The 22,601-nt window shown below is 43.5% G+C and overlaps 1 protein-coding gene across 1 annotated transcript; it reads right to left on the minus strand.

The window, feature by feature from the left end:
• Nucleotides 1-1,088: 1,088 nt before the first annotated feature.
• On the minus strand, nucleotides 1,089-21,600 carry LOC106567671 (E3 ubiquitin-protein ligase CBL). Its single transcript, XM_014137228.2, has 15 exons — nucleotides 20,797-21,600; nucleotides 19,626-19,873; nucleotides 18,259-18,405; nucleotides 17,980-18,136; nucleotides 8,610-8,731; nucleotides 6,822-6,959; nucleotides 6,496-6,583; nucleotides 6,082-6,213; nucleotides 5,705-5,941; nucleotides 5,319-5,435; nucleotides 4,840-5,126; nucleotides 3,386-3,541; nucleotides 3,043-3,170; nucleotides 2,519-2,713; nucleotides 1,089-2,413 (listed from the first exon to the last, which is right to left on the minus strand). The coding sequence occupies exons 1-15, from the start codon at nucleotides 20,929-20,931 to the stop codon at nucleotides 2,082-2,084; spliced, it is 2,619 nt and encodes an 872-aa protein (XP_013992703.1). The 5' UTR covers nucleotides 20,932-21,600; the 3' UTR covers nucleotides 1,089-2,081.
• Between the last annotated feature and the right edge of the window lie 1,001 nt (nucleotides 21,601-22,601).

Raw genomic sequence — 22,601 nt, forward strand, 5'->3', positions numbered from 1 at the left:
TACCAATCAGCAAATTTTAAAGAAAATATGGTTTATTTTCAAATATTTAATGGCTGAGGCATGAACACATGGCAACATAATGAATGCTGAGTATATTAAAATCAATAAATACAATATTTTATCTACACATGCAATAACAAGGCAATGAAAAAAAGCTATTTCTCTCCGTATGTAACGGTTAGGCGAACAATGAGTTATACCATACATACATTTTCACATTGGATCTTAGATCGAATGACAAAGTACCAACTGTACTACAGTATACCAGTAAATTATGCAACTTTTGAGCACTGTATGTGGAGTCATAGAGACCACAGCAATATCTTATGACAGAGTGCCCTCCTGTGGTGAGTCTACATATGAGTGACAGTGGAAAGCAGAGGGCTTACAAAGCACTACTTTGAACAATTTCAAGTCAATTTTCACAAATTATTTTACAAGGAGTGGCACTTAAGTTCATGATCAAGGAATTGCAGTCAACGTACATCACAATTTGAAAGAAGTTAAAACGGTATTGAGATCAAGAGAAACAAACCGATGCAGAAATATCATGGCCATTCTTTACAATGACCTTACAAGTATCTACTACTAATATGCGATTTAAACCTGTATTTGAAATGCTTTTGGCTTTAAATCCAACACATTTACAACTAACATTTCTGGAGTGTGAGTCCCCATACAACCTTGGCATATCACTACACATTGTTCAGTTTCTGTTGTGTACCTGAGTGAAGAGGACAATGACAAACTCCCTCTGTCCAACCGGGTTTCAAATTCAAAGGAAAGAAATGTAATTATTAATATATGAACAGATTCTCAATAATGTGTCGAAGCCACATCCCTGGGGGGAAAAAAAAGACTGCTAATCAAGGTTGGTACAAAGAAAACGCATTAACAAAGTAAGATTTTTTTGTTGCCACCTTACGATGGGGTCATGGTCTGTAACGTAACAAGAACGTTGTACAAGAGGAGGCAGCAAAGCCACTATGAGGTAGTGCCAATTAAGTACTTCATTTCACTAAATATCAAGGAGTGTAATATTAATATATATATATATATATATATATATATATATATATATATATATATATATGACTTGGATCACTTTGTCTTCTCTGCCCAATCAATATGCTATTGTTTGGAAAATGAATAGTATGGATATGAAAAAAATACAGATTAGGCTAGGAAAATTCTGATAGGGCACATATACTCCCTTAATTTTAAGTATGACATTAAAAAAGGACACTCACTTTAAAATATACAAGCTATTCACAGAATTAACAATAAGGCTTAACCATGAAACCACTACCACTGGTGGAATTAAAACAATTGTAAAAAATAATTACAAATATGATAAATGTTACGTTAGTTCATCCGTCAATGTTAGCACTACATTGTACATTACTGTACATTTACTGTACATTCCAAGATTACGTACACATCATTCAGACTGTTATATATTATAAGACCATCAATAAACCAGGAACTAAAGCAATTTGGAGTTATTCTTACTTTTAAAAAAATCCTTACTTCATTTACTACAATACAGTGAAACGTATGACATGGAGCCCTGTAATACTGCAATGCAACTTCAAGATTCACATTCGTTAGCTTTAGCACAAACCACAGAATTAAACGCTTTAATCTCCACCTGACGTATTTAGCTACAAAATGTATGTACGAGGGGAGGGGAATCATGAGTCAAGTACGCCCCGACGACAGTTACTGCTAGTGCACAATAAGTCTCAAACTATTCCTTGCGAGACATTGCAGCCTAAGAACACAGTGTAAAGTTAGGCTTACTCTACGCTGTACCCAGAAACAAGGAAATGCTTAGATCCACACAATAAGACTGGAGGCAAGCGCAAACGACCATGCGAGGTTCAAAGGCTTGGCCGTACACAGGCCACATTCTCCCTCTCTCTTTAGATTCTCTCACTAGATGCCTGTGCATGGAACCAAGGTGAGCCCTCCTCCCCTTACAATATACAGCGCTTCCAGACCTGTCACAACTAGCGCAGCAGAAATGCTATCCATTATGGCACAGAGGGTAAAGGATATAGGGTGTGGTGTTGCAGCTGCTACGTGAGGATGTGGGCCGTGGAGGGGATGGAAACAAACTCGCGCAGGATGTTCTTGGCCGTCTCCAGGTTGTTCTGGGCGATCATCAGGGCCTTCTGGATGTCCTGGAACGAATAGCCCTGGCTCATCAGACGCTCTATCTCCCCGTTGATGGGTAGCTCCGCACCAGGAACTGGAGAGGGCCCTCCGGATGCTCCTCTGGAGCCCGCTGATGGACTGGCAGCAGCGGGCAGGGCCTCTGGGGTGAGGGGGCGGGGCTGCCGGTCTGAGTTGACCCGGCGGGGGAGGGGCTTAGGGGGGCGCTCAGAGTCCTGACCTGGTGCAAACATAGCTGAGAGAGGAAAGAGAGAGGAGAGAGATGGTGTTTGATAACTATAACTGTTAACATAAAGCAAGAGAGTGAAAGGACTGAAAACACTAATGCTAAGCTACATACAGGCATCCATGGTAGACAGGCTGTCCATGGAGAGGCACCTGAAGGCGGCCGAGGTGCCAGTGACATCAGAGAGGGTGCGCCTGGCGGGGGTCGGGGGAGCCTGGGGTCGGGGGTAGTCATAATCATACACATCCTTTGCCTCAATCTCCTCTACTGCGAGGTGCAGGGGAACCGCAGGGGGCGGAATGAGGTAGTCTGGACGGAAACCAGAGAATTCAAGGGATAAAAAAAAAGACAGTGATTTTAATACCCCAAATACAGAATATACATTTCTATGCACTGAGATGCATGATAACTGGCTTAACAGATAACCTGGTGGGGATCAAAATGAACTGTTATCCAATCGTGGCCACATTCATTGCAATAGTAGGTTTCTGGGCAGGTATAGAGTAGCAAAAAAAAATATATTGTGATTCAAGCCAAAGTTAGATGATGGTTTTCTGATTGTACAAAGGTATGACTTATGTAACTTGATGTGCAATCAGAAAGGTGAGAATAGAGATCCTTAATTCATCTCTATGTACCGGACTCTGGGGGCTGCTGTGGCAGGGACAGCGCGGGCAGAGGCTCAGCAGCACTAGCCTGGGCCTTGATGTTACACATGGACTCATACACCTGAGGGTCCTCACAGTCCACATCACACACCACAGTTCTAGGAGAGAAGGAAGGTGAGAGAGAAAGAGAGGCAGGGATGGAGAAAGAGTGAGGGAGAGATGGCGGGCAGAGGGAGGGGCATAAAAAAAAAAAACAGTAGTCATGACCCTGTACTGATTTTAGAGATTTAAGCCATTCAGGAAATACATACATCTAGGATAGTACAATCATAATCCACTGGGCCACCTCATAGTGACAGTCTTGAGTGCTCACCGTGAGTCGTGGTTAGTGGTTTGGGGCGGTGGTGGCACGACAGCCCCCGCCATGACCCAGGAGGGTCCTCCTGAAGGGAGAGAGGTGGGGCTCATGTACTCGTTCTCCTCGTCACTCCCAGACGACTTCTCACCAGTAGACGCCCGTTGAGGTGTCCTAACAGACAGACACACAGACAGACACTGAGCCAGGTAATACATATGACGCATTTGAATTCCTGATCAGTCATACCATGAGTCACAAACAAGGAATATAGCCAATCAGTTTTAGTTTAATCAGTTTACGTACACCACCCGGTTCACGAAAATGGTTTGCTCCTACAGACAGTGGTCATGTGGCCGTGGCTTGCTATATAAAGCAGGCAGACAGGCATCAAGGCATACAGTTACTGTTCGACAATTTTAGAATGTGCAAAACAAGTGACCTAAGCGTCGGTGCCAGGCGCACAGGTTCCAGTATCTCAGAAACTGATTTTCACACACGACAGTGTCTAGGGTTTACCGAGAATGTTGCAACAAACAAAAAACATCCAGTCAGCGGCAGTCCTGTGGGTGAAAACAGATCATTGATGAGAGGTCGAAAGAGAATGGCAAGAATCGTGCAAGCTAACATGTGTGCCACAAACCGACAAATAATAGTGCAGTATAACAGTGGTGTACAGAACGGCATCTCGGAACGCACAACTCATCGATCTTTGTCTTGGATGGGCTATTGTAGCAGACGACCACACCGAGTTCCCCTCCTGTCAGCTAAAAACAAGAAGACCCGGCATCAGTGAGGCCTCCCGAGTGGTGCAGTGGTCTAAGGCACTAGCTGTGCTAGCTGTGCCACTAGAGATTCTGGGTTCGAGTCCAGGCTCTGTCGCAGCCGGGAGACCCATGGGGCGGCACACAATTGGCCCATCGTCGTCCAGGTTAGGGGAGGGTTTGGCCGGCAGGGATGTCCTTTTCCCATCGCGCACTAGCGACTCATGTGGTGGGCCGGCCGCAGTGCACGCTGACATGATTGCCAGGTGTACGGTGTTTCCGCTGACACATTGGCGCGGCTGGCTTCCTGGTTAAGTGGGCATTGCTTCAAGAAGCAGTGCGGCTTGGTTGGGTCGTGTTTCGGAGGACGCATAGCTCTCAACCTCTCCCGAGCCCGTAAGGGAGCTGCAGCGATGAGACAAGACTAACTACCAATTGGATAGCATGAAATTGGGGAGAAAAAAGGGCAAAAAAAAACAAGGACTGGAAAAACATTTCCTGGTCCGACAAATCCTGGTTCATGTTCCATCATGCTGATGGCAGAGTCAGGATTTGGCGTAAGCGGCATGAGTCCGTAACCCCATCCTGCCTGGTAGCGGTGGTGTACTGGTGTGGGGAATGTTTTCCTAGCACCTGAGCGACTAATCGCAATTGAACATCTACATTACATCAACACATATTTTATCCATATGTATACAAATGCCATACCTGATTGCCAAGGAGTAGATAGCGTTGGTCGCTGCCAGCGGCTTTGCTCTGGGGATGGAGTCACCGTCACTGGGCCCGTTGGTCTGTGGCAGGGCCTTGGCAACAGGCCGGGGAACCATGTAGTTGGAGGCCCAGTTGGGCTCCGGAGGGGTGCATGGCAGGGGTCTCCTCTGGAGCCGGCCCTCTGTAGGTCCAAGGGGAGAGGGACGCTCGGGTGGGGGAGGAGGGGGTAACTCTCGCAGGGCAGGAGGGAGAGGCAAAGGTTTGTCTCTGTGGAGGGCTGCAATCTGGGGAGAGCAGACATTCATATGACTGGATGCCATTTATAATTGTAAATTCATTGCAAGTCGTTCTGGATTAGAGTGTCTGCTAAATTTGTCAAATGTAAATGTCACATGACATGCATGGTCACACACCCTTATATACATAAGAAAGCTTAAATTTGATTAAGTGATTGATGGATTAGGTCCTCCACTTGCCTTGGGTGTGGTTCCTTGGCCCAGGGCCCCTGGGGAGGTGGGGGGCCTCTGTGGCACCAGGTCCAGCCGGGGTGGCACGGGGGGCAGTGGCGTCACAGGGGAGGGTGGGCGCTCTACCTGAAAACACACAGGGGAGACATTAAAACAAACTTGAGAGGTCAGACTTTCTACAACTTCTAGATGGAGGATGTGGTTTTGTTGTTGTTGATTTACTGGGTGGTGTATCTGAGTGGCAAATTCTGAAATATATATAAAAGATTGCCTTTTCACTTTGAGCACATAAGGAAACAATTATGTTGTGAGATGGTGTGTGTGTAGGAGAAAGAGAGAGAACATGACAAAGTCTGACTGATTCCAGATGGTGGCTGGGGGTGAGGAAGTCTTGCCTTGGTGCAGGCCAGCCTGCTCATGTTGAGGTGGGGGTCCTCCAGGCGCTCGTCATCGTCCTCGTCGTTGCTCGGGGAGACTGACAGCGAGCCCCCTCCCTCCGCCCCGTAGAGCCCCTGGAAGCTGGCAAAGGAGGCCCCGCTGCCGTTGTTCTTGGGGCGGAAGGGGTCCACCACGATGGGCTCCGTGCCTTTAATCTCACAGCGGCAGAACGGACAGCCCTGCCCCTCCGACTCCTAAAGAGAGAAAAAGAAAGGAGAGGAAGAGGGGAGAGTAACAGTACAGGACCAAAATAGACTAAATCTAGATCAAATGTATAACATATGTGAGTGAAATAATAGACACTCTTTCAGGGTGAAGCAACTCTGGGACCTACCTGCCAGGCAGTGAGACAGGAGGTGCACATGAGGTGGCTACAGGGCTCGATCTTCACGTCCTTGTCATTCTCAGCACATATCTTACACAGCTGGAATGTGGAGCCCATCTCACAGTAGAGCTCGTACTGCTCCTGTAACACATAGAAGAGAAAGGAGACAACAGAAATGTCAGAATATCTCAGTGCATGCATACTACAATTGAACAAATATTTCCTTCTCTGATTTTAGGAAACATCCATCTAAACAGACAGCATTCTGACTTGAGAAAGACAGACATAAATCAGAATAAGTATACAAATTTACATTTAGGGCGTTGTAAGCTATGGAAAATTACAGTAAGCAAACTTCTGAGTCACACAAGTGAATCTGAAGTCTGAATTACGAGCTGTACTTTGTGGACGTGAGTGTCTGACCTGTGTGACTTTGATGTGGTCCTGTGGGGAGGGTTCACACAGCCCTGTGAGGTCTGGGTTCTGGGTCCGGCCGTCTGGGAACAGGTAGCTGGACAGAGAGAGCAACAAACCAAAACATTTCAATGGCCAGTTGAAGCCACAGGCTGTATGATTTCCTGTTATTTCAACTAATGTGCAATTCTGTGGTGACTTAAGTTTATAGTCTTATAAACTGATTTCAACCACTTTCAGAGGAAACTTTACAACAGACTCAGCAAACGCCTTGACTGAACCAGAGAAGGTAGTAGTTGGTCATTCTTTTATCTTGGCTATGTCATGGTACTCACAATCCCTCCCTGTATCCGTCAATGAGGGCCTGGAAGAGGGGCTTGTTGTGGGGGATGGTCTGCAGAATGTTCCCATCTGCAGTGACGTAGCCAATGGCCCACTGGCCCAGCCGAGTGCAGCTCAGTCTAAAGATATAACTGGGACAGAGGGAGACGTGTGGTGTGTGAGGGCCGGCCGTAATTTGCAAACCGGTTGTACATGTAGAATGATCCCTGAAATACAGCACGCCGAATGAACGGCAGACGAACGGTAGATCCAGAAGGCGAGGTCAGTACAGGTGCCTCAAAGCTGGGACCGAGAGACTGAAAAACAGCTTCGATCTCAAGGCTGTCAAATAGCCATCACTAGCACATTAGAGGCTGCTGCCCTATATACATAGACTTGTAAATCACTGGCCACTTTAATAATGGAACACTAGTCACTTTAATAATGTTTACATATTTTGCATTACTCATCTCATATGTATATACTGTATTCTATTCTACTGAATCTTAGTCTACGGCGCTCTGACATTGCTCATCCAAATATTTATACTACCGTTCAAAAGTTTGGGGCAACTTCGAAATGACCTAACATCAAATTGATCAGAAATACAGTGTAGACATTGTTAATGTTGTAAATGACTATTGTAGCTGGAAACAGCAGATTTTTTATGGAATATCTACATAGACCCATTATCAGCAACCATCACTCCTGTGTTCCAAAGGCACTTTGTGTTAGGTAATCCAAGTTTATCATCTTAAAAAGGCAAATTGATCATTAGAAAACATAATAGCAAAAAGGTTAAAACAGCTGAAAAATGTTGTTCTGATTAAAGAAGCAATAAAAAAAATGGCATTTAGTCTAGTTGAGTATCTGGAACATCAGCATTTGTGGGTTCGGTTACAGGCTCAAAATGGCCAGAAACAAGGAACTTTTTTCTGAAACTTGTCAGTCTATTCTTGTTCTGAGAAATTACGGCTATTCCATGCAAGAAATTGCCAAGAAACTGAAGATCTCGTACAATGCCGTGTACTACTCCCTTCACAGAACAGTGCAAATTGTCACTAACCAGAATACAAAGATGAGTGGGAGGCCCCGGTGCACAATGGGTACTATTTAATGAAGCTGCCAGTTGAGGACTTGTGAGGAGTCTGTTTCTCAAACTAGACACCAATGTACTTGTCCTCTTGCTCAGTTGTGCACCGGGGCCACCCACTCCTCTTTCTATTCTGGTTAGAGCCAGTTTGCACTGTTCTGTGAAGGGAGTAGTACACAGCGTTGTATGAGATCTTCAGTTTCTTGTCAATTTCTAGTATTGAATAGCCTATTTATTTATTTCTAAATCAGCTGTTTCCAGCTACAATAGTAATTTACAACATTAACAATGTCTACACTGTATTTCTGATCAATTTTATGTTATTTTAATGGACAAAAAACAAGGACACTTCTAAGTGACCCCAAACTTTTGAACGGTGGTGTATATATTCTTAATTCCATTCCTTTAGATTTGTATGTAGTTTGTGTATTGCTGTGAAATTGTTAGATTTTACTTGTTAGATATAACTGCACTGCTGGAGCTATAAACGCAAGCATTTCGCTACACCCGCAATAACATCTGCTAAACATGTGTAAGTGACCAATAAAATTGGATTTGAGATCAACATTCAGTGCGGTGTGTGTGGCCCATAAGGGGAGTTGTGAGTGTACATGATGTATTTGGATGGTCTGTGTGCCTCACTGTTTCTGTGTTAGTGTGTATGGAAGTGCATGCAAGTGTGTGTATGTCATGAGTGTGTGTGTCTCACCTGCCAGGCTTGTGGATGAACCTCTGAAGCCGGGCCTTGACCTCGTCGTAGGTGAGGAAGGCCATGTACCCGGAGTGTGTGACAGCCAGACTGTTCCAGTTTCTCAGGAGAGATGACCACGGCTGCACAATACAACACACGAACCACGGTCAAAAACCATGGTCAAAACTCTGACAACAAATCATAATCCTAGTTGATAATAAAACACGAAAGAAGCACTTGTGTTCCCACTTGGATTCTCTGCCTCTGACCCGATTACGGGGGATAAGTCACTGGCTTACTAGTGCTCTTCCATAACATCCCTGGGGGAGCTGCATCACGTGGTCTCGTGTTGCTCAGTTGGTAGAGCATGGTGTTTGCAACGCCAGGGTTGTGGGTTCGTTTCCCACGGGGGACCAGTATGGAGAAAAATTATGAAATGTATGCAGTCACTACTGTAAGTTGCTCTGGATAAGAGCGTCTGCTAAATGACTAAAATGTAAAAAAATGTTGTGGCAGGCTTTTTTTGCAATACTCGACTTGAGTGGGTTGAGTCACTGATGTGATCTTCCTGTCCGGCATTGCGCCCCCTCAGGCTCGTGCGGTGGAGGAGATCTTTGTGGGTAGTAAGTTGGTGGTAGGGCTGTTACAGTGACCGTATTACCGCCACACCGACTGTCACGAGTCATGACATTCAAATTCCACGTGACCGTTTAGTCACGGTATTAAGGCTTCTCCAAGCTCTGATGGTCATTAGTTGTCTACCAAACTTGTTAACTGCCTGGTACTCAGCATTCTATTGTCCCTCTAATCACTCTGAAATCAATGCAAATGTAATCGAAAATCTAATCAAAGACTTGATGAGAGCACATGAGCTCATGTTTCGCAACATTTCTATATGCTTTGCAATTGTGTGAGAACAGAATGATGGCCTCTATTAAAAAGAGGAGGATCCCATCAGCTTTCTGTAGGCTAGGCCTACTATATTTACTTCTCAGCTTTCCTAATATTAAACACATTGCTTCTCTTTACAACAGGAGTATAGCCTACCTGACTGGCATGAAAATTAATCATGTGAAAAGCATCCTCAATTCGCTATTTAAGTGCATAGATGACATGTATTTTTTCCCGCTGCCCCCGTTTCGATACAGGTGCATGATAATGGTCCATTCTAAATAAAAACAAATTTAACACATTAAGTATATGTAAAGACCAGTTTACATTTTTTTTAAAGTCTGATGGGTGACAATATAAGCCTATCACTTGTGAATTATAGTTGAAGTCGGAAGTTTACATACACATTAGCCAAATACATTTAAACTCAGTTTCACAATTCCTGACATTTAATCCTAGTAAAAATTCCATGTCTTAGGTCAGTTAGGATCACCACCATATTTTAAGAATGTGAAAGAATAATAGTAGAGAGAATGATTTGAGCTTTTATTTCATTCATCACATTCCCAGTGGGTAAGAAGTTTACATACACTCAATTAGTATTTGGTAACATTGCCTTTAAATTATTTAACTTAGGTCAAACGTTTTGGGTAGCCTTCCACAAGCTTCCCACAATAAGCTGGGTGAATTTTGGCCCATTCCTCCTGACAGAGCTGGTGTAACTGAGTCAGGTTTGTAGGCCTCCTTGCTCGAACACAGTCTTTCAGTTCTGCCCACAAATTTTCTATAGGATTGAGGTCAGGGCTTTGTCATTCCTACTGCAATACCTTGACTTTGTTGTCCTTAAGCCATTTTGCCACAACTTTGGAAGCATGCGTGGGGTCATTGTTCATTTGGAAGAACCATTTGCGACCAAGCTTAACTTCCTGACTGATGTCTTGAGACGTTGCTTCAAAATATCTATAAAAATGTTCCATCCTCATGTTGCCATCTATTTTGTGAAGTGCACCAGTCCCTCCTGCAGCAAAGCACCCCCACAACATGATGCTGCCACCCCTGTGCTTCACGGTTGGGATGGTGTTCTTCAGCTTGCAAGCCTCCCCCTTTTTCCTCCAAACATAATGATGGCCATTATGGCCAAACAGTTCTATTTTTGTTTCATCAGACCAGAGGACATTTCTCCAAAAAGTACGATCTTTGCCCCATGTGCAGTTGCAAACCGTAGTCTGGCTTTTTTATGGCGGTTGTGGAGCAGTGGCTTCTTCCTTGCTGAGCTGCCTTTCAGGTTATGTCGATATAGGACTCATTTTACTGTGGATATAGATTTTTTGTACCCGTTTCCTCCAGCATCTTCACATGGTCCTTTGCTGTTGTTCTGGGATGGATTTGCACTTTTTGCACCAAAGTACGTTCATCTCTAGGAGACAGAACGAGTCTCCTTTCTGAGCGGTATGACAACTGCATGGTGTCTATACTTGCGTACTATTGTTTGTCCAGATGAACGTGGTACCTTCAAGCGTTTGGAAATTGCTCACAGGGATGAACCAGAATTTGTTTTCTGAGGTCTTGGCTGATTTCTTTGGATTTTTCCATGATGTCAAGCAAAGAGGCACTGAGTTTGAAGGTAGGCCTTGAAATACATCCACAGGTACACCTCCAATTGACTTAACCTGTTGGGGATAGGGGGCAGTATTTGCACGGCCGGATAAAAAACATACCCGATTTAATCTGGTTACTATTCCTGCCCAGTAACTAGAATATGCATATAATTGTTTGATTTGGATAGAAAACACCCTAAAGTTTCTAAAACTGTTTGAATGGTGTCTGAGTATAACAGAACTCATTTGGCAGGCCAAAACCTGAGAAGATTCCAAACAGGAAGCGCCCTCTCTGACCATTTCTTGGCCTTCTTTACCATCTCTATCCAAAACAGGGGATCTCTGCTGTAACGTGACATTTTCTAACACTCCCATAGGCTCTCAGAAGGCGCCAGAACGTTGAATGATGACTTTGCAGGCCATGGCTGAAAAACAGTAGCGCATTTGGTAAGTGGTCGATCGGACAACAATGAGACTGGGGCGCGCGTGCACGAGACGACTCCATGTTCACATTTTCAGTCTTTGAACGAAAACAACGACTCCCGGTCGGAATATTATCGCTTTTTTATGAGAAAAATCGCATAAAAATTGATTTTAAACAGCGTTTGACATGCTTCGAAGTACGGTAATGGAATATTTAGAAAATTTTTGTCACGAAACGCGCGTCACCCTTCTTTACCCTTCGGATAGTGTCTTGAACGCACAAACAAAACGCCGCTATTTGGATATAACTATGGATTATTTTGAACCAAACCAACATTTGTTGTTATTGAAGTAGAAGTCCTGGGAGTGCATTCTGACGAAGAACAGCAAAGGTAATCCAATTTTTCTTATAGTAAATCTGACTTTGGTGAGTACCAAACTTGGTGGGTGTCAAAATAGCTAGCCTGTGATGGCCAGGCTATCTACTCAGAATATTGCAAAATGTGCTTTCACCGAAAAGCTTTTTTAAAATCGGACACCGCGATTGCATAAAGGAGTTCTGTATCTATAATTCTTTAAATAATTGTTGTGTTTTTTGTGAACGTTTATCGTGAGTAATTTAGTAAATTCACCGGAAGTGTTCGGTGGGAATGCTAGTCACATGCTAATGTAAAAATATGAACTTGATTGAACAAAACATGCATGTATTGTATAACAATGTCCTAGGAGTGTCATCTGATGAAGATCATCAAAGGTTAGTGCTGCATTTAGCTGTGGTTTTGGTTTTTGTGACATTATATGCTAGCTTGAAAAATGGGTGTCTGATTATTTCTGGCTGGGTACTCTGCTGACATAATCTAATGTTTTGCTTTCGTTGTAAAGCCTTTTTGAAATCGGACAGTGTGGTTAGATTAACGAGAGTCTTGTCTTTAAAATGGTGTAAAATAGTCATATGTTTGAGAAATTGAAGTAATAGCATTTCTAAGGTATTTGAATATCGCGCCACGGGATTCCACTGGCTGTTGACTAGGGTGGGACGCAAACGTCCCACCTAGCCCATAGAGGTTAAATTATGTCAATTAGCCTATCAAAAGGCTTCTAAAGCCATGACCTCATTTTCTGGAATTTTCCAAGTTGTTTAAAGGCACAGTCAACTTAGTGTAAGGCACAGTCAACTTCTGACCCACTGGAATTGTGATACAGTGAATTATAAGTGAAATAATCTGTCTGTAAACAATTGTTGGTAAAATTACTTGTCATACACAAAGTAGATGTCCTAACCGACTTGCCAAAACTATAGTTTAAGAAATTTGTGGTGTGGTTGAAAAACGAGTTTTAATGACTCCAACCTAAGTGTATGTAAACTTCCGACTTCAACTGTATATATTATATATTATGATGCCCAGCTTAAGGAAAACAGCGCATTCTTTTTTTGCTACTTTTTCAACTTATAGCTCATGTAGCCTAGCTCATAGGCCTATATGTTTCGATAATGTTTGTATCACAACTAAAGTGGCCAAATAACTTCTTAAAATAAAGCACATTAATCTGCTTTACAACGGGTGTAGAACCTAAATGGCATACATACGCAGTGCTTAAATTACACATTTGGAGAAGATCCTTTTCACCATAAAAATGCACCTTTATAATAAAAGCAATAGATGCATATTCGCATTTGTGGTCACTTTTGAGAATGGTATTTTCCTGCTAATGGAACATTAGAGCTTATAGCCTACTGACGTGTGAGCATTGCTGTGCTTATAATGTGAAGAAATAGCCTAATCGTTTATCTTAAAATGTTGATAAACTGTCATCTGTTGCGTCAGGCTCATTGCGTAAAACAGGTTTTTTTATGCTAGTGGTTGTATTAATTTGGGATCTATCGCATCCCACAACTGTCCCAGATTATATTTGGAATATTTATTTCTCGCACAGAATAGAGTAGATCAACTTTTGTACTATGGGGTATAGTAGATTAATATAGGCTAATGCTTTTGCTGTTCGTTAGGCCTAATCATCTTGTTGGCTGACAAAAAGTAAATGTGGACAGTTCTTCCAATATCTTCAATATGCGCCTCAGAATTAGATAAGGACGCGCCCCGATACGTCTGTCTTCCCTTGTAGCCTGTGAGAAAGACCCGATCACGTGACGGAGAGATGCTTCAGCAGGCAGCTGGGAGAAGCAAATTATATTTATTATATTCAGCCTAAGGGCACAACGATCACTGGCTGCAAAAGGCACAGATTTTTTTAGGGGGCATTAAGGCCACACAAAGGGGATGAAGCCGGAAAATTCTAGGCATTATCAAGTGCTTGTCAAATTGTGAGTGAGAGTGTGATGAAGTGTGTACAGCCTGCGCAACAACAAAAAAGTAGAGCTCATGCCTTTCATGCAACTTTTTTCAAATCACCATCAGTCACATCCTGCAGCCTTTGAAACTTTTAAAAATCGAAACATATAGCCCAACATTTGTATCACAACTAAAGTTACATAAATAACAGAATAGCCGCATGTGCGCACTCCCTCAAATCCTTTGGAGAAAATATCCTTTCTATTTTATTCAGCTATGTTCAATTGTATTCTTTATACTACACTGCTCAAAAAAATAAAGGGAACACTAAAATAACACATCCTAGATTTGAATGAAAGAAATAATGTTATTAAATACTTTGTTCTTTACATAGTTGAATGTGCTGACAACAAAATCACACAAAAATAATCAATGGAAATCCAATTTATCAACCCATGGAGGTCTGGATTTGGAGTCACACTCAAAATTAAAGTGGAAAACCACACTACAGGCTGATCCAACTTTGATGTAATGTCCTTAAAACAAGTCAAAATGAGGCTCAGGAGTGTGTGTGGCCTTCACGTGCCTGTATAACCTCCCTACAACGCCTGGGCATGCTCCTGATGAGGTGGCAGATGGTCTCCTGAGGGATCTCCTTCCAGACCTGGACTAAAGCATCCGCCAACTCCTGGACAGTCTGTGGTGCAACGTGGAGTTGGTGGATGGAGCGAGACATGATGTCCCATATGTGCTCAATTGGATTCAGGTCTGGGGAACGGGCGGGCCAGTCCATAGCATCAATGCCTTCCTCTTGCAGGAACTGCTGACACACTCCAGCCACATGAGGTCTAGCATTGTCTTGCATTAGGAGGAACCCAGGGCCAACCGCACCAGCATATGGTCTCACAAGGGGTCTGAGGATCTCATCTCGGTACCTAATGGCAGTCAGGCTACCTCTGGCGAGCACATGGAGGGCTGTGCGGCCCCCCAAAGAAATGCCACCCCACACCATGACTGACCCACCGCCAAACCGGTCATGCTGGAGGATGTTGCAGGCAGCAGAACGTTGTCCACGGCGTCTCCAGACTCTGTCACGTCTGTCACGTGCTCAGTGTGAACCTGCTTTCATCTGTGAAGAGCACAGCGCGCCAGTGGCAAATTTGCCAATCTTGGTGTTCTCTGGCAAATGCCAAACGTCCTGCACGGTGTTGGGCTGTAAGCACAACCCCCACCTGTGGACGTCGGGCCCTCATACCACCCTCATGGAGTCTGTTTCTGACCGTTTGAGCAGACACATGCACATTTGTGGCCTGCTGGAGGTCATTTTGCAGGGCTCTGGCAGTGTTCTTCCTGCTCCTCCTTGCACAAAGGCGGAGGTAGCGGTCCTGCTGCTGGGTTGTTGCCCTCCTACGGCCTCCTCCACGTCTCCTGATGTACTGGCCTGTCTCCTGGTAGCGCCTCCATGCTCTGGACACTACGCTGACAGACACAGCAAACCTTCTTGCCACAGCTCGCATTGATGTGCCATCCTGGATAAGCTGCACTACCTGAGCCACTTGTGTGGGTTGTAGACTCCGTCTCATGCTACCACTAGAGTGAAAGCACGCCAGCATTAAAAAGTGACCAAAACATCAGCCAGGAAGCATAGGAACTGAGAAGTGGTCTGTGGTTACCACCTGCAGAACCACTCCTTTATTGGGGGTGTCTTGCTAATTGCCTATAATTTCCACCTGTTGTCTATTCCATTTGCACAACAGCATGTGAAATTTATTGTCAATCAGTGTTGCTTCCGAACTGGACAGTTTGATTTCACAGAAGTGTGATTGACTTGGAGTTACATTGTGTTGTTTAAGTGTTCCCTTTATTTTTTTGAGCAGTATATAAAATAATGCCACGGAATTCTAAGCAAATATTGTCTGCTAAATGAACTAGTGTAGCCCACAGGCATATGGCATAGCCAGATCAGGGACTAACATAAGGACAACTCAGAGTATGCTTTTCCGTTCTTCTGAAATAGACTACATTTTCATCATATCATGTTTCTTTAGACCTGTTTAAAATAAATAATGGATTTATTGTGACGGTGAAGGCTATATTACATGGATTTATTAGACTTTAAAATGTAGATGATCCAAAGGTCTGCATCAGTGACTTGTAGGCTATGCTTGGAAGCCAGGAGATGCTAAATGTGTTTATGTAAATTAACGGTCAATTACCATGAGACCGGCAGTTATTTGCTTGACAATCACCGGCTGACAAAATGTCATGACCACCAGCCTTGGTCTGTTGATATCCCACTAGTGGTGTGGGGGCTGTGCTTTGGCAAATTGGGTGGGGTTACATCCTGCCTGGTTGGCTCTGTCCATGGGTATCGACCCCCCGTCTCAGCCTTGAGTATCTATTCTGCAATCGTCTATGTGCCGGGGAGCTAGGGTCAGTCTGTCCTAGCTGGTGAAATTCTCCTGTCTTATCTGGTGTCCTGTGTGAACTTAAGTATGCTCTCTCTAATTTTCCCATATTTCTCTCCCCTCCTGAAGGACCTAAGCCCTAGGACCATCTGGCCGGATGACTCCCGTCTGCCCCCGTCCCCAGTCCACCTGTTCGTGCTGCTGATTTAGTTTATGTACGCTGTTTTGCCTGTGCCTATGAAACCCTGACCTGTTCACCAGACAAGCTATCTTGTCCCGGACCCTATTCCTCCCTCCCGCACCTGCTGTCTCGACCTCTGAATGTTCGGCTATGAAAATCCAACTGACATTTACTCCTGAGGTGCTGACCTGTTGCACCCTCTACAACCACTGATTATTATTTGACCCTGCTGGTCATCTATGAACCTTTGAACATCTTGAAGAACAATCTGGCCTTAGTGGCCATGTACTCTTATAATCTCCACCCAGCACAGCCAAAAGAGGACTGGCCACTCCCTCAGAGCCTGGTTCCTCTCTAGATTTCTTCCTAGGTTCCTGCCTTTCTAGGGAGTTTTTCCTAGCTACCGAGCTTCTACATCTGCATTGCTTGCTTTTTGGGTTTTAGGCTGGGTTCTGTATATGCGCTTTATGACATCTGATGATGTAAAAATGGCTTTATAAATACATTTGATTTTGTTCTTCACCTGATATTTACTACAACTGTGGTCACCAACCATGGTCTGGAGAGCTACCCCCGTATGATGTTGTTCCAGCCCAGCTCAAAATCCCCTCAATGCCTTGATGATTAATTGATTATCATGTTCAAGCTGATGCGTTAGTGGTGGGCTGCAACAAAAGCCAGCATACCCAGTAGCTCTCCAGGGCCACTGGCTGGTAACCACTGCTGCACTACAAACTACATTGGTTAAACATTTACAGGCATCTCCAGTTCAAATCTCAAGGCTAATTTGAGGAAGTCATTTTGGTTTCAGGCTGCCCGGAGTCAGGCTGTGGAAACACTTGTGGCCTCTGTGCACACACAGTCGAGGGAACTACTGTAAAGGCCACGCACATACGTTCAATAGAACACGTACTGACTGAACTTTAACCACCCCACCCTAAATAATGATAGAGCAGCTGTTTCTACCTTTGTACTCACATGTCCTTATGGCCTAAAAAAAGGTACCCATGGTTGAAATTAACCACCCACACAGTGGTGTCGCAGGCCTTTCCTTAGCCACCTCCAACAGTTTTGTTAACTTCTACAGTGGAGTTTCTACACTGCAGTTGAGCTCTGTATAGATTTGGCGCCCCAGAGAGAAAACAACTTTGTGACTGTAGAAGGTAATAAAGTTGCCGTTGTGCTTAAAGCTAGAATCCTTAGTAGCTACATCCATTTTTTAAAACGTCCATCGGCAGAGACGCAAGTTACTTAGGGTGGTTACTTAATTATGAATACAATGACCCGATGACTATGTCAAAGTAAGTGGTCCTGAATGCACTTACTGTAAGTCACTTTGTATTCATTTAGCAGACGCTCTCATCCAAAGTAATATGACAGTGAGTGATTCAGGAAAGGAATGGGGAGCAGTGAAAGCACACTCCCTATATATTGGTGGTGGAATGGGTGCAAAACTATTTTGGTAGTGGATGAGTTAAGTTTCCCCCATTCAATCTAAAGTGTTTTAGGCACCTGGAAAAGCGCTAAACAAACGCATCCATCACCATCATTACTTGAGTTTGAGAAACTTAAATACAAATACATGCAAATCATTACCTGGAAGAGCCTGGTGAAGATGTCAAACTCGAAGACGGAGATGTAGTCGTTGCAGGTGAGGTCGATGGTAGATTTGAGAGCCATGGCTTCCAGGCCTGAGCTGATGGGGTGGAACTCATGAAGAGACTGGCGGAATGTCCTCCATGGAACAATGGTCCTACAGAGGGGAAAGCGTTTAGTGATACAAAAGTAGTAATTATCCCCAGGTGTGTTTTGGTTAAGCATTTAAGTTTAATTTTAAGGACATTTTATATAATAGATGAGCCAAGAAAAACTCACTTATCACCAAAAGACCTTCTCCAAAACTCAGCGGCGTCAGCTTTGGTGATGCGGAAGTTGTCTCCTTGGAACAGGCCATTGGGAAAGATGGCTTTTAGCTCAGCCAGCATGTGGCTGAATATCAGCGACAGCTTGGTCAGGTTTCGCCTATGGAGAAATGGTATCTTATATCTCATCTTAGCAAATCAGGTCCTCAAACAAACCTCATATGCCTGAGGTTGACTAATGGTAATGCATTCTCTTGACTTTGGCACCCCACTGGTCAAACATTTAGGCTAGGTAGTATAAGCCTAGCCGCTTAGGATTGGATACTAAATTCACATTAGTCTACTAAAGCAATGCCTTTGAGTGGGGACTGGTATGCAATACCAACTGGAGTATTCACTACAGGTGAGCAAAGGGAAAGTGCAATAGAGAAGCAATTGCGTTTGATTCAATTACATTCATCTAACTTGTGTGATGAGGTTCTTAGAAGTGTAATCCGTGTGGTGGTATATGCTAGAGACTGCCTGGTGGGTTTATCTATATGACCACAAAAGTTTACACAGGGGCTAAACATTTTTTTTTTTACATTCCTCCGAACACTTGTTTAGAAGATGTTCACCTTAAGAAAAAAACTATTTTTCCAACCTAGCTATTTCATGCTGCATACAAGTACTAGCACGTCCGTTTCCTATAATGGCTCATGCATTTGTGCTACTTGTGAGTAAGAAGAATCACTGATAGCATCATTGCTTTCACAGAACTAGAATGAGATTAGAGTTCTATGATTGCTTCACTGAAAACTAAAGTAAACAGGATGGGTTTTTAGCTTAGTAGTGTCTTTTTGATTAAAAGAGGAAATATACCCTAAACAGATCTGGTCATCATTTAGCCTAGTGGTTCTTGCATCACTCAGCTTTACACAACGTTAGCTGCACCTAAATAAGGAAAAATGTCCAATTCCTAATTTCTAGTATTTCTGTGTGTGTAAATGGCTACAAATCGTTGCAAATAACACAACATGTGCTTTATTCATAGGACTTTGGATTGAGGTGTGGGGTAGTTTCTTGGAAGAAATTCAAAACACTGATCACACAGCATCTCCCACTAGGGCGTTTCTATTTTGAAGCTTCACTCAAGAGTAGGTTAACACTGCTGAGATATGCATAAATGCTCTTATACCTCCCCGCAAGTGGTCGAAATCACTTGAGAAACTCTTCTAAAATAAGACATACCAGTCACCTTGATAACGAGAAAAGAAACCTTTGATAGGAACTAGGCCTACTATTCAAGTTTGGTGCTAGCCTTAAAGCAGAACATCAACAAGTTGGCTAAAGCAGAAACAGACTGGCACCCAGCAGGCTCAATATCCTCCTACATTTTACCTGGGCTGAGAGTTCTCCTCGTACATGCGCTCCTTTGCCTCCTTGAACAAGCTCATGGTCTGCTTGATCTTATTGGTCAGGTTCTCCATCACCACCCGGAAGTACTCGTTCTCCCCGAGAATCTCCATCTTGCCCTCGTAGCGGGACAGGATGGTGCGGAGGTGCTGGTAGGTGTCTGGCAGCAGGTCCAGGATGTAGGGGGGGCTGTTCTTCAGGGCCACCTTAGGGTTCTGGCAGAGACGTACCACCTGCGTGGGAAAGGGAGGATGAGACGAGGTCAGAGGAACCTGGACGTGTTTCTCCAACGTGCATCTGTGTGAAATTAAACTTTTTTTTTTAAATGTAGTCTTGTTGATGTTTCTATTTCAGCTGGTTCACCCAACCAGGCCTAGCCAGTACCTTGTTAGTGTCTCAACTGTCCTTTTTGAAAGTAGTCCTTATCATCTTTGTTTATAAGCACTTCGCTACACCTGTGATAACAGCTGCAAAATAAGTGTACCCAACCAATAAAATTTGATTTATAGAAAATATAGTTGATATTTTTCCCACACCAGAAGTAGGAAAGGGAATAGACCATTTTGTAGGCCTATCATATCTTTTAGTTGTGTCAAATGTAAAATACATGTGAAAATAATACCTTTTAGGCCTACTTGGTATTGTTATAATATCTGAATAGGCCATTTGACACATGGAACTGGTACACTTGTGTTCATTCAAACTGGAGTGAGTGAGCAAAAGAGGAAGGATGTAATAACCACCTGATGGTTAGTTCAGACGTTGAAAACAGACTTTGTTCTGAAAGTGTTTTCCTGACAAAGGCAACTTGTACACTCTGCTTAAGTCAAAATTGCCCAATCAGCATAATTGGTAATTGTGGCCATTTGGAGAACAATGTATTGGAGCCCATTTTATATAAATAAATAAATGCCTGAATATGTTATTTTCTTTTTGCAGAATAAATAGTTTTGACTTAGCATGATCAGTCTTGTGGTAATTGCTCACAGAATATGAAAAGCACACTGTCCTATTGTTTTGCTATTGCTACACTATGGACATTTGCAAACCTTGCATTTCATATTTTGAGTATTCTGGCTATTTAAATGGACAATTGCACTACCTATCAAAAGGACTTAACATAAGACCTGAGGAAATTAGATGGCTTGTTACCTACCTTATCCATAAGTTTCCAGCATTTCTCCACCATTTTCTTGTCTACCACCGCAGGTTGGGGAGGCTGGTGATTGGGCTGAAATGCGTCCTTCATCAAGCCGATGAAACCCGCGCCCCTCCTCGGATTTCCTGCCATGCTTCTGTCGCCGGCCGGGGGAGAGCCCCGGGGCTTGGAGGCCGTCAATGAATGACAATTCTGGGCACGTATTTAGTAACCACGGTAGTTGCCTATCTCTATTGTTCTCGAATAAAGACAGTAATAACCACACAAATATCACAAGACGAATTAAAGGATGGTAAGCTTGCTAGTTAGCTGATTTAAAGTCTTCATCTGCCCTCTCCTTTCGTCGGAAAAGACAGGCGTTTGCATAGATCAACCTACTGCCTGGTTGTTCAATTTGTGACCCGTCTGTTATATTTGTGGACAGGCTTGGATGAACACAGGGCACACGCAAATACAAAAGCGTATTGACAAAATAAATAATATCGAGCTAAGTATACTGGCTAATTTCTTCAGACTTCTAGCTAAACAGGAGCGTAGCTAGCTTGCTACTATTTGTCTGTTTTCTTCCTATGTTTCAGTTTTTTTTCCGCCTGTAGAGCAAATCGGGTAACTTCCGGTTTGGAATGTAGCTTCAAACGTAAAAAAAAGTGTATATATAAAATAAAATAAAAAGTCTTCTTCTCTTGTATTATGGAGGTCGCAAACAAACGTCAGAGGTGCATGCCGCCACCTACTGTGTGTCCATCTACTGTTCTGGAGCATTAATTTTCTCAATTAAGATAGTATCAACTCCGGCGTCCTCTCTCTGGCCTCCTTTTGAAAAAGGTCAAAGGTAATCAAGAAGAGGCGGCGAGGAGAGGGAACGTGGACTAAAATGCGCTCCTGTGAAATGAGACTGTCCTCCAATCGCGCGCCATCAGGCAAATTACGTTTACAGGGTGGAATCCCAAAATAAATGTATAAAGTGATACAAACGAATTTGCAAGACATTTTACACATGAAAGGATACGTGGTATAACGTTTTTAAATGTTTGCATGCTTTTCTCATTCCAGAAAACGATAGCTGATTTAAAGGGGGTGTGGCAGATTTCAAAACTTTTCAGTGAAGGACTCAGGTAGGATACACTTGTGCTTCCTCGCCTAAAGGAGGCAATCGAGGAGTGAATGGTTGTTTTCCATTTGCCTACCAACGAATTGACACACTCTTCGATCACTTATGGGTTTTCGGGTCACAAAGGAGTGGAGAAAGAGTTTCTCTCAAAAGAGAAATCCCCACTGTGACAAAAAGGAGAGGGGGAACAGAATGGGGAAAGGGAAGAAAAAATTGCCCTACCAACTAACCCTACACTCTTTAAAACCTTACCACTATTCCACTACTTTGGCCCTATCTGATCCTACACCAAGCCAGCAGCCTGTGAGGACTGGACACTATCGTTCAATACACCTTGTAACTCTTCTGCAGAAAAACCTTGTAAACCGAGTACTTTTCTGCAGCTGCCACCACGTCTATTTTCTGTGATTTATGTTCAATTTCTGCAGTCAGTTAAACCATAACCGTGGCTATGAACGCTAAGAAGCCAACCTTACTGAAGCATATGTTATTCCTATCACTCTATATTGGCCTCGGCATACTCACAGGGAGCCTCTAAGGATCTCTCGCCCTGGACCCATCTTTCTCTACTATTCTCTTCACTGCCTCAGCATACAACACCTTCTGTACAACTCTGATCCTTGCAACTTCGACCTACATTTCTCTCACCAGACACTTCTGATCTCCAGCAAAATGGGTACCCCTACAGGTA

The sequence above is a fragment of the Salmo salar genome, chromosome ssa13, assembly GCF_905237065.1.
Source record: "Salmo salar chromosome ssa13, Ssal_v3.1, whole genome shotgun sequence".
NCBI classification, from domain to species: domain Eukaryota; kingdom Metazoa; phylum Chordata; class Actinopteri; order Salmoniformes; family Salmonidae; genus Salmo; species Salmo salar.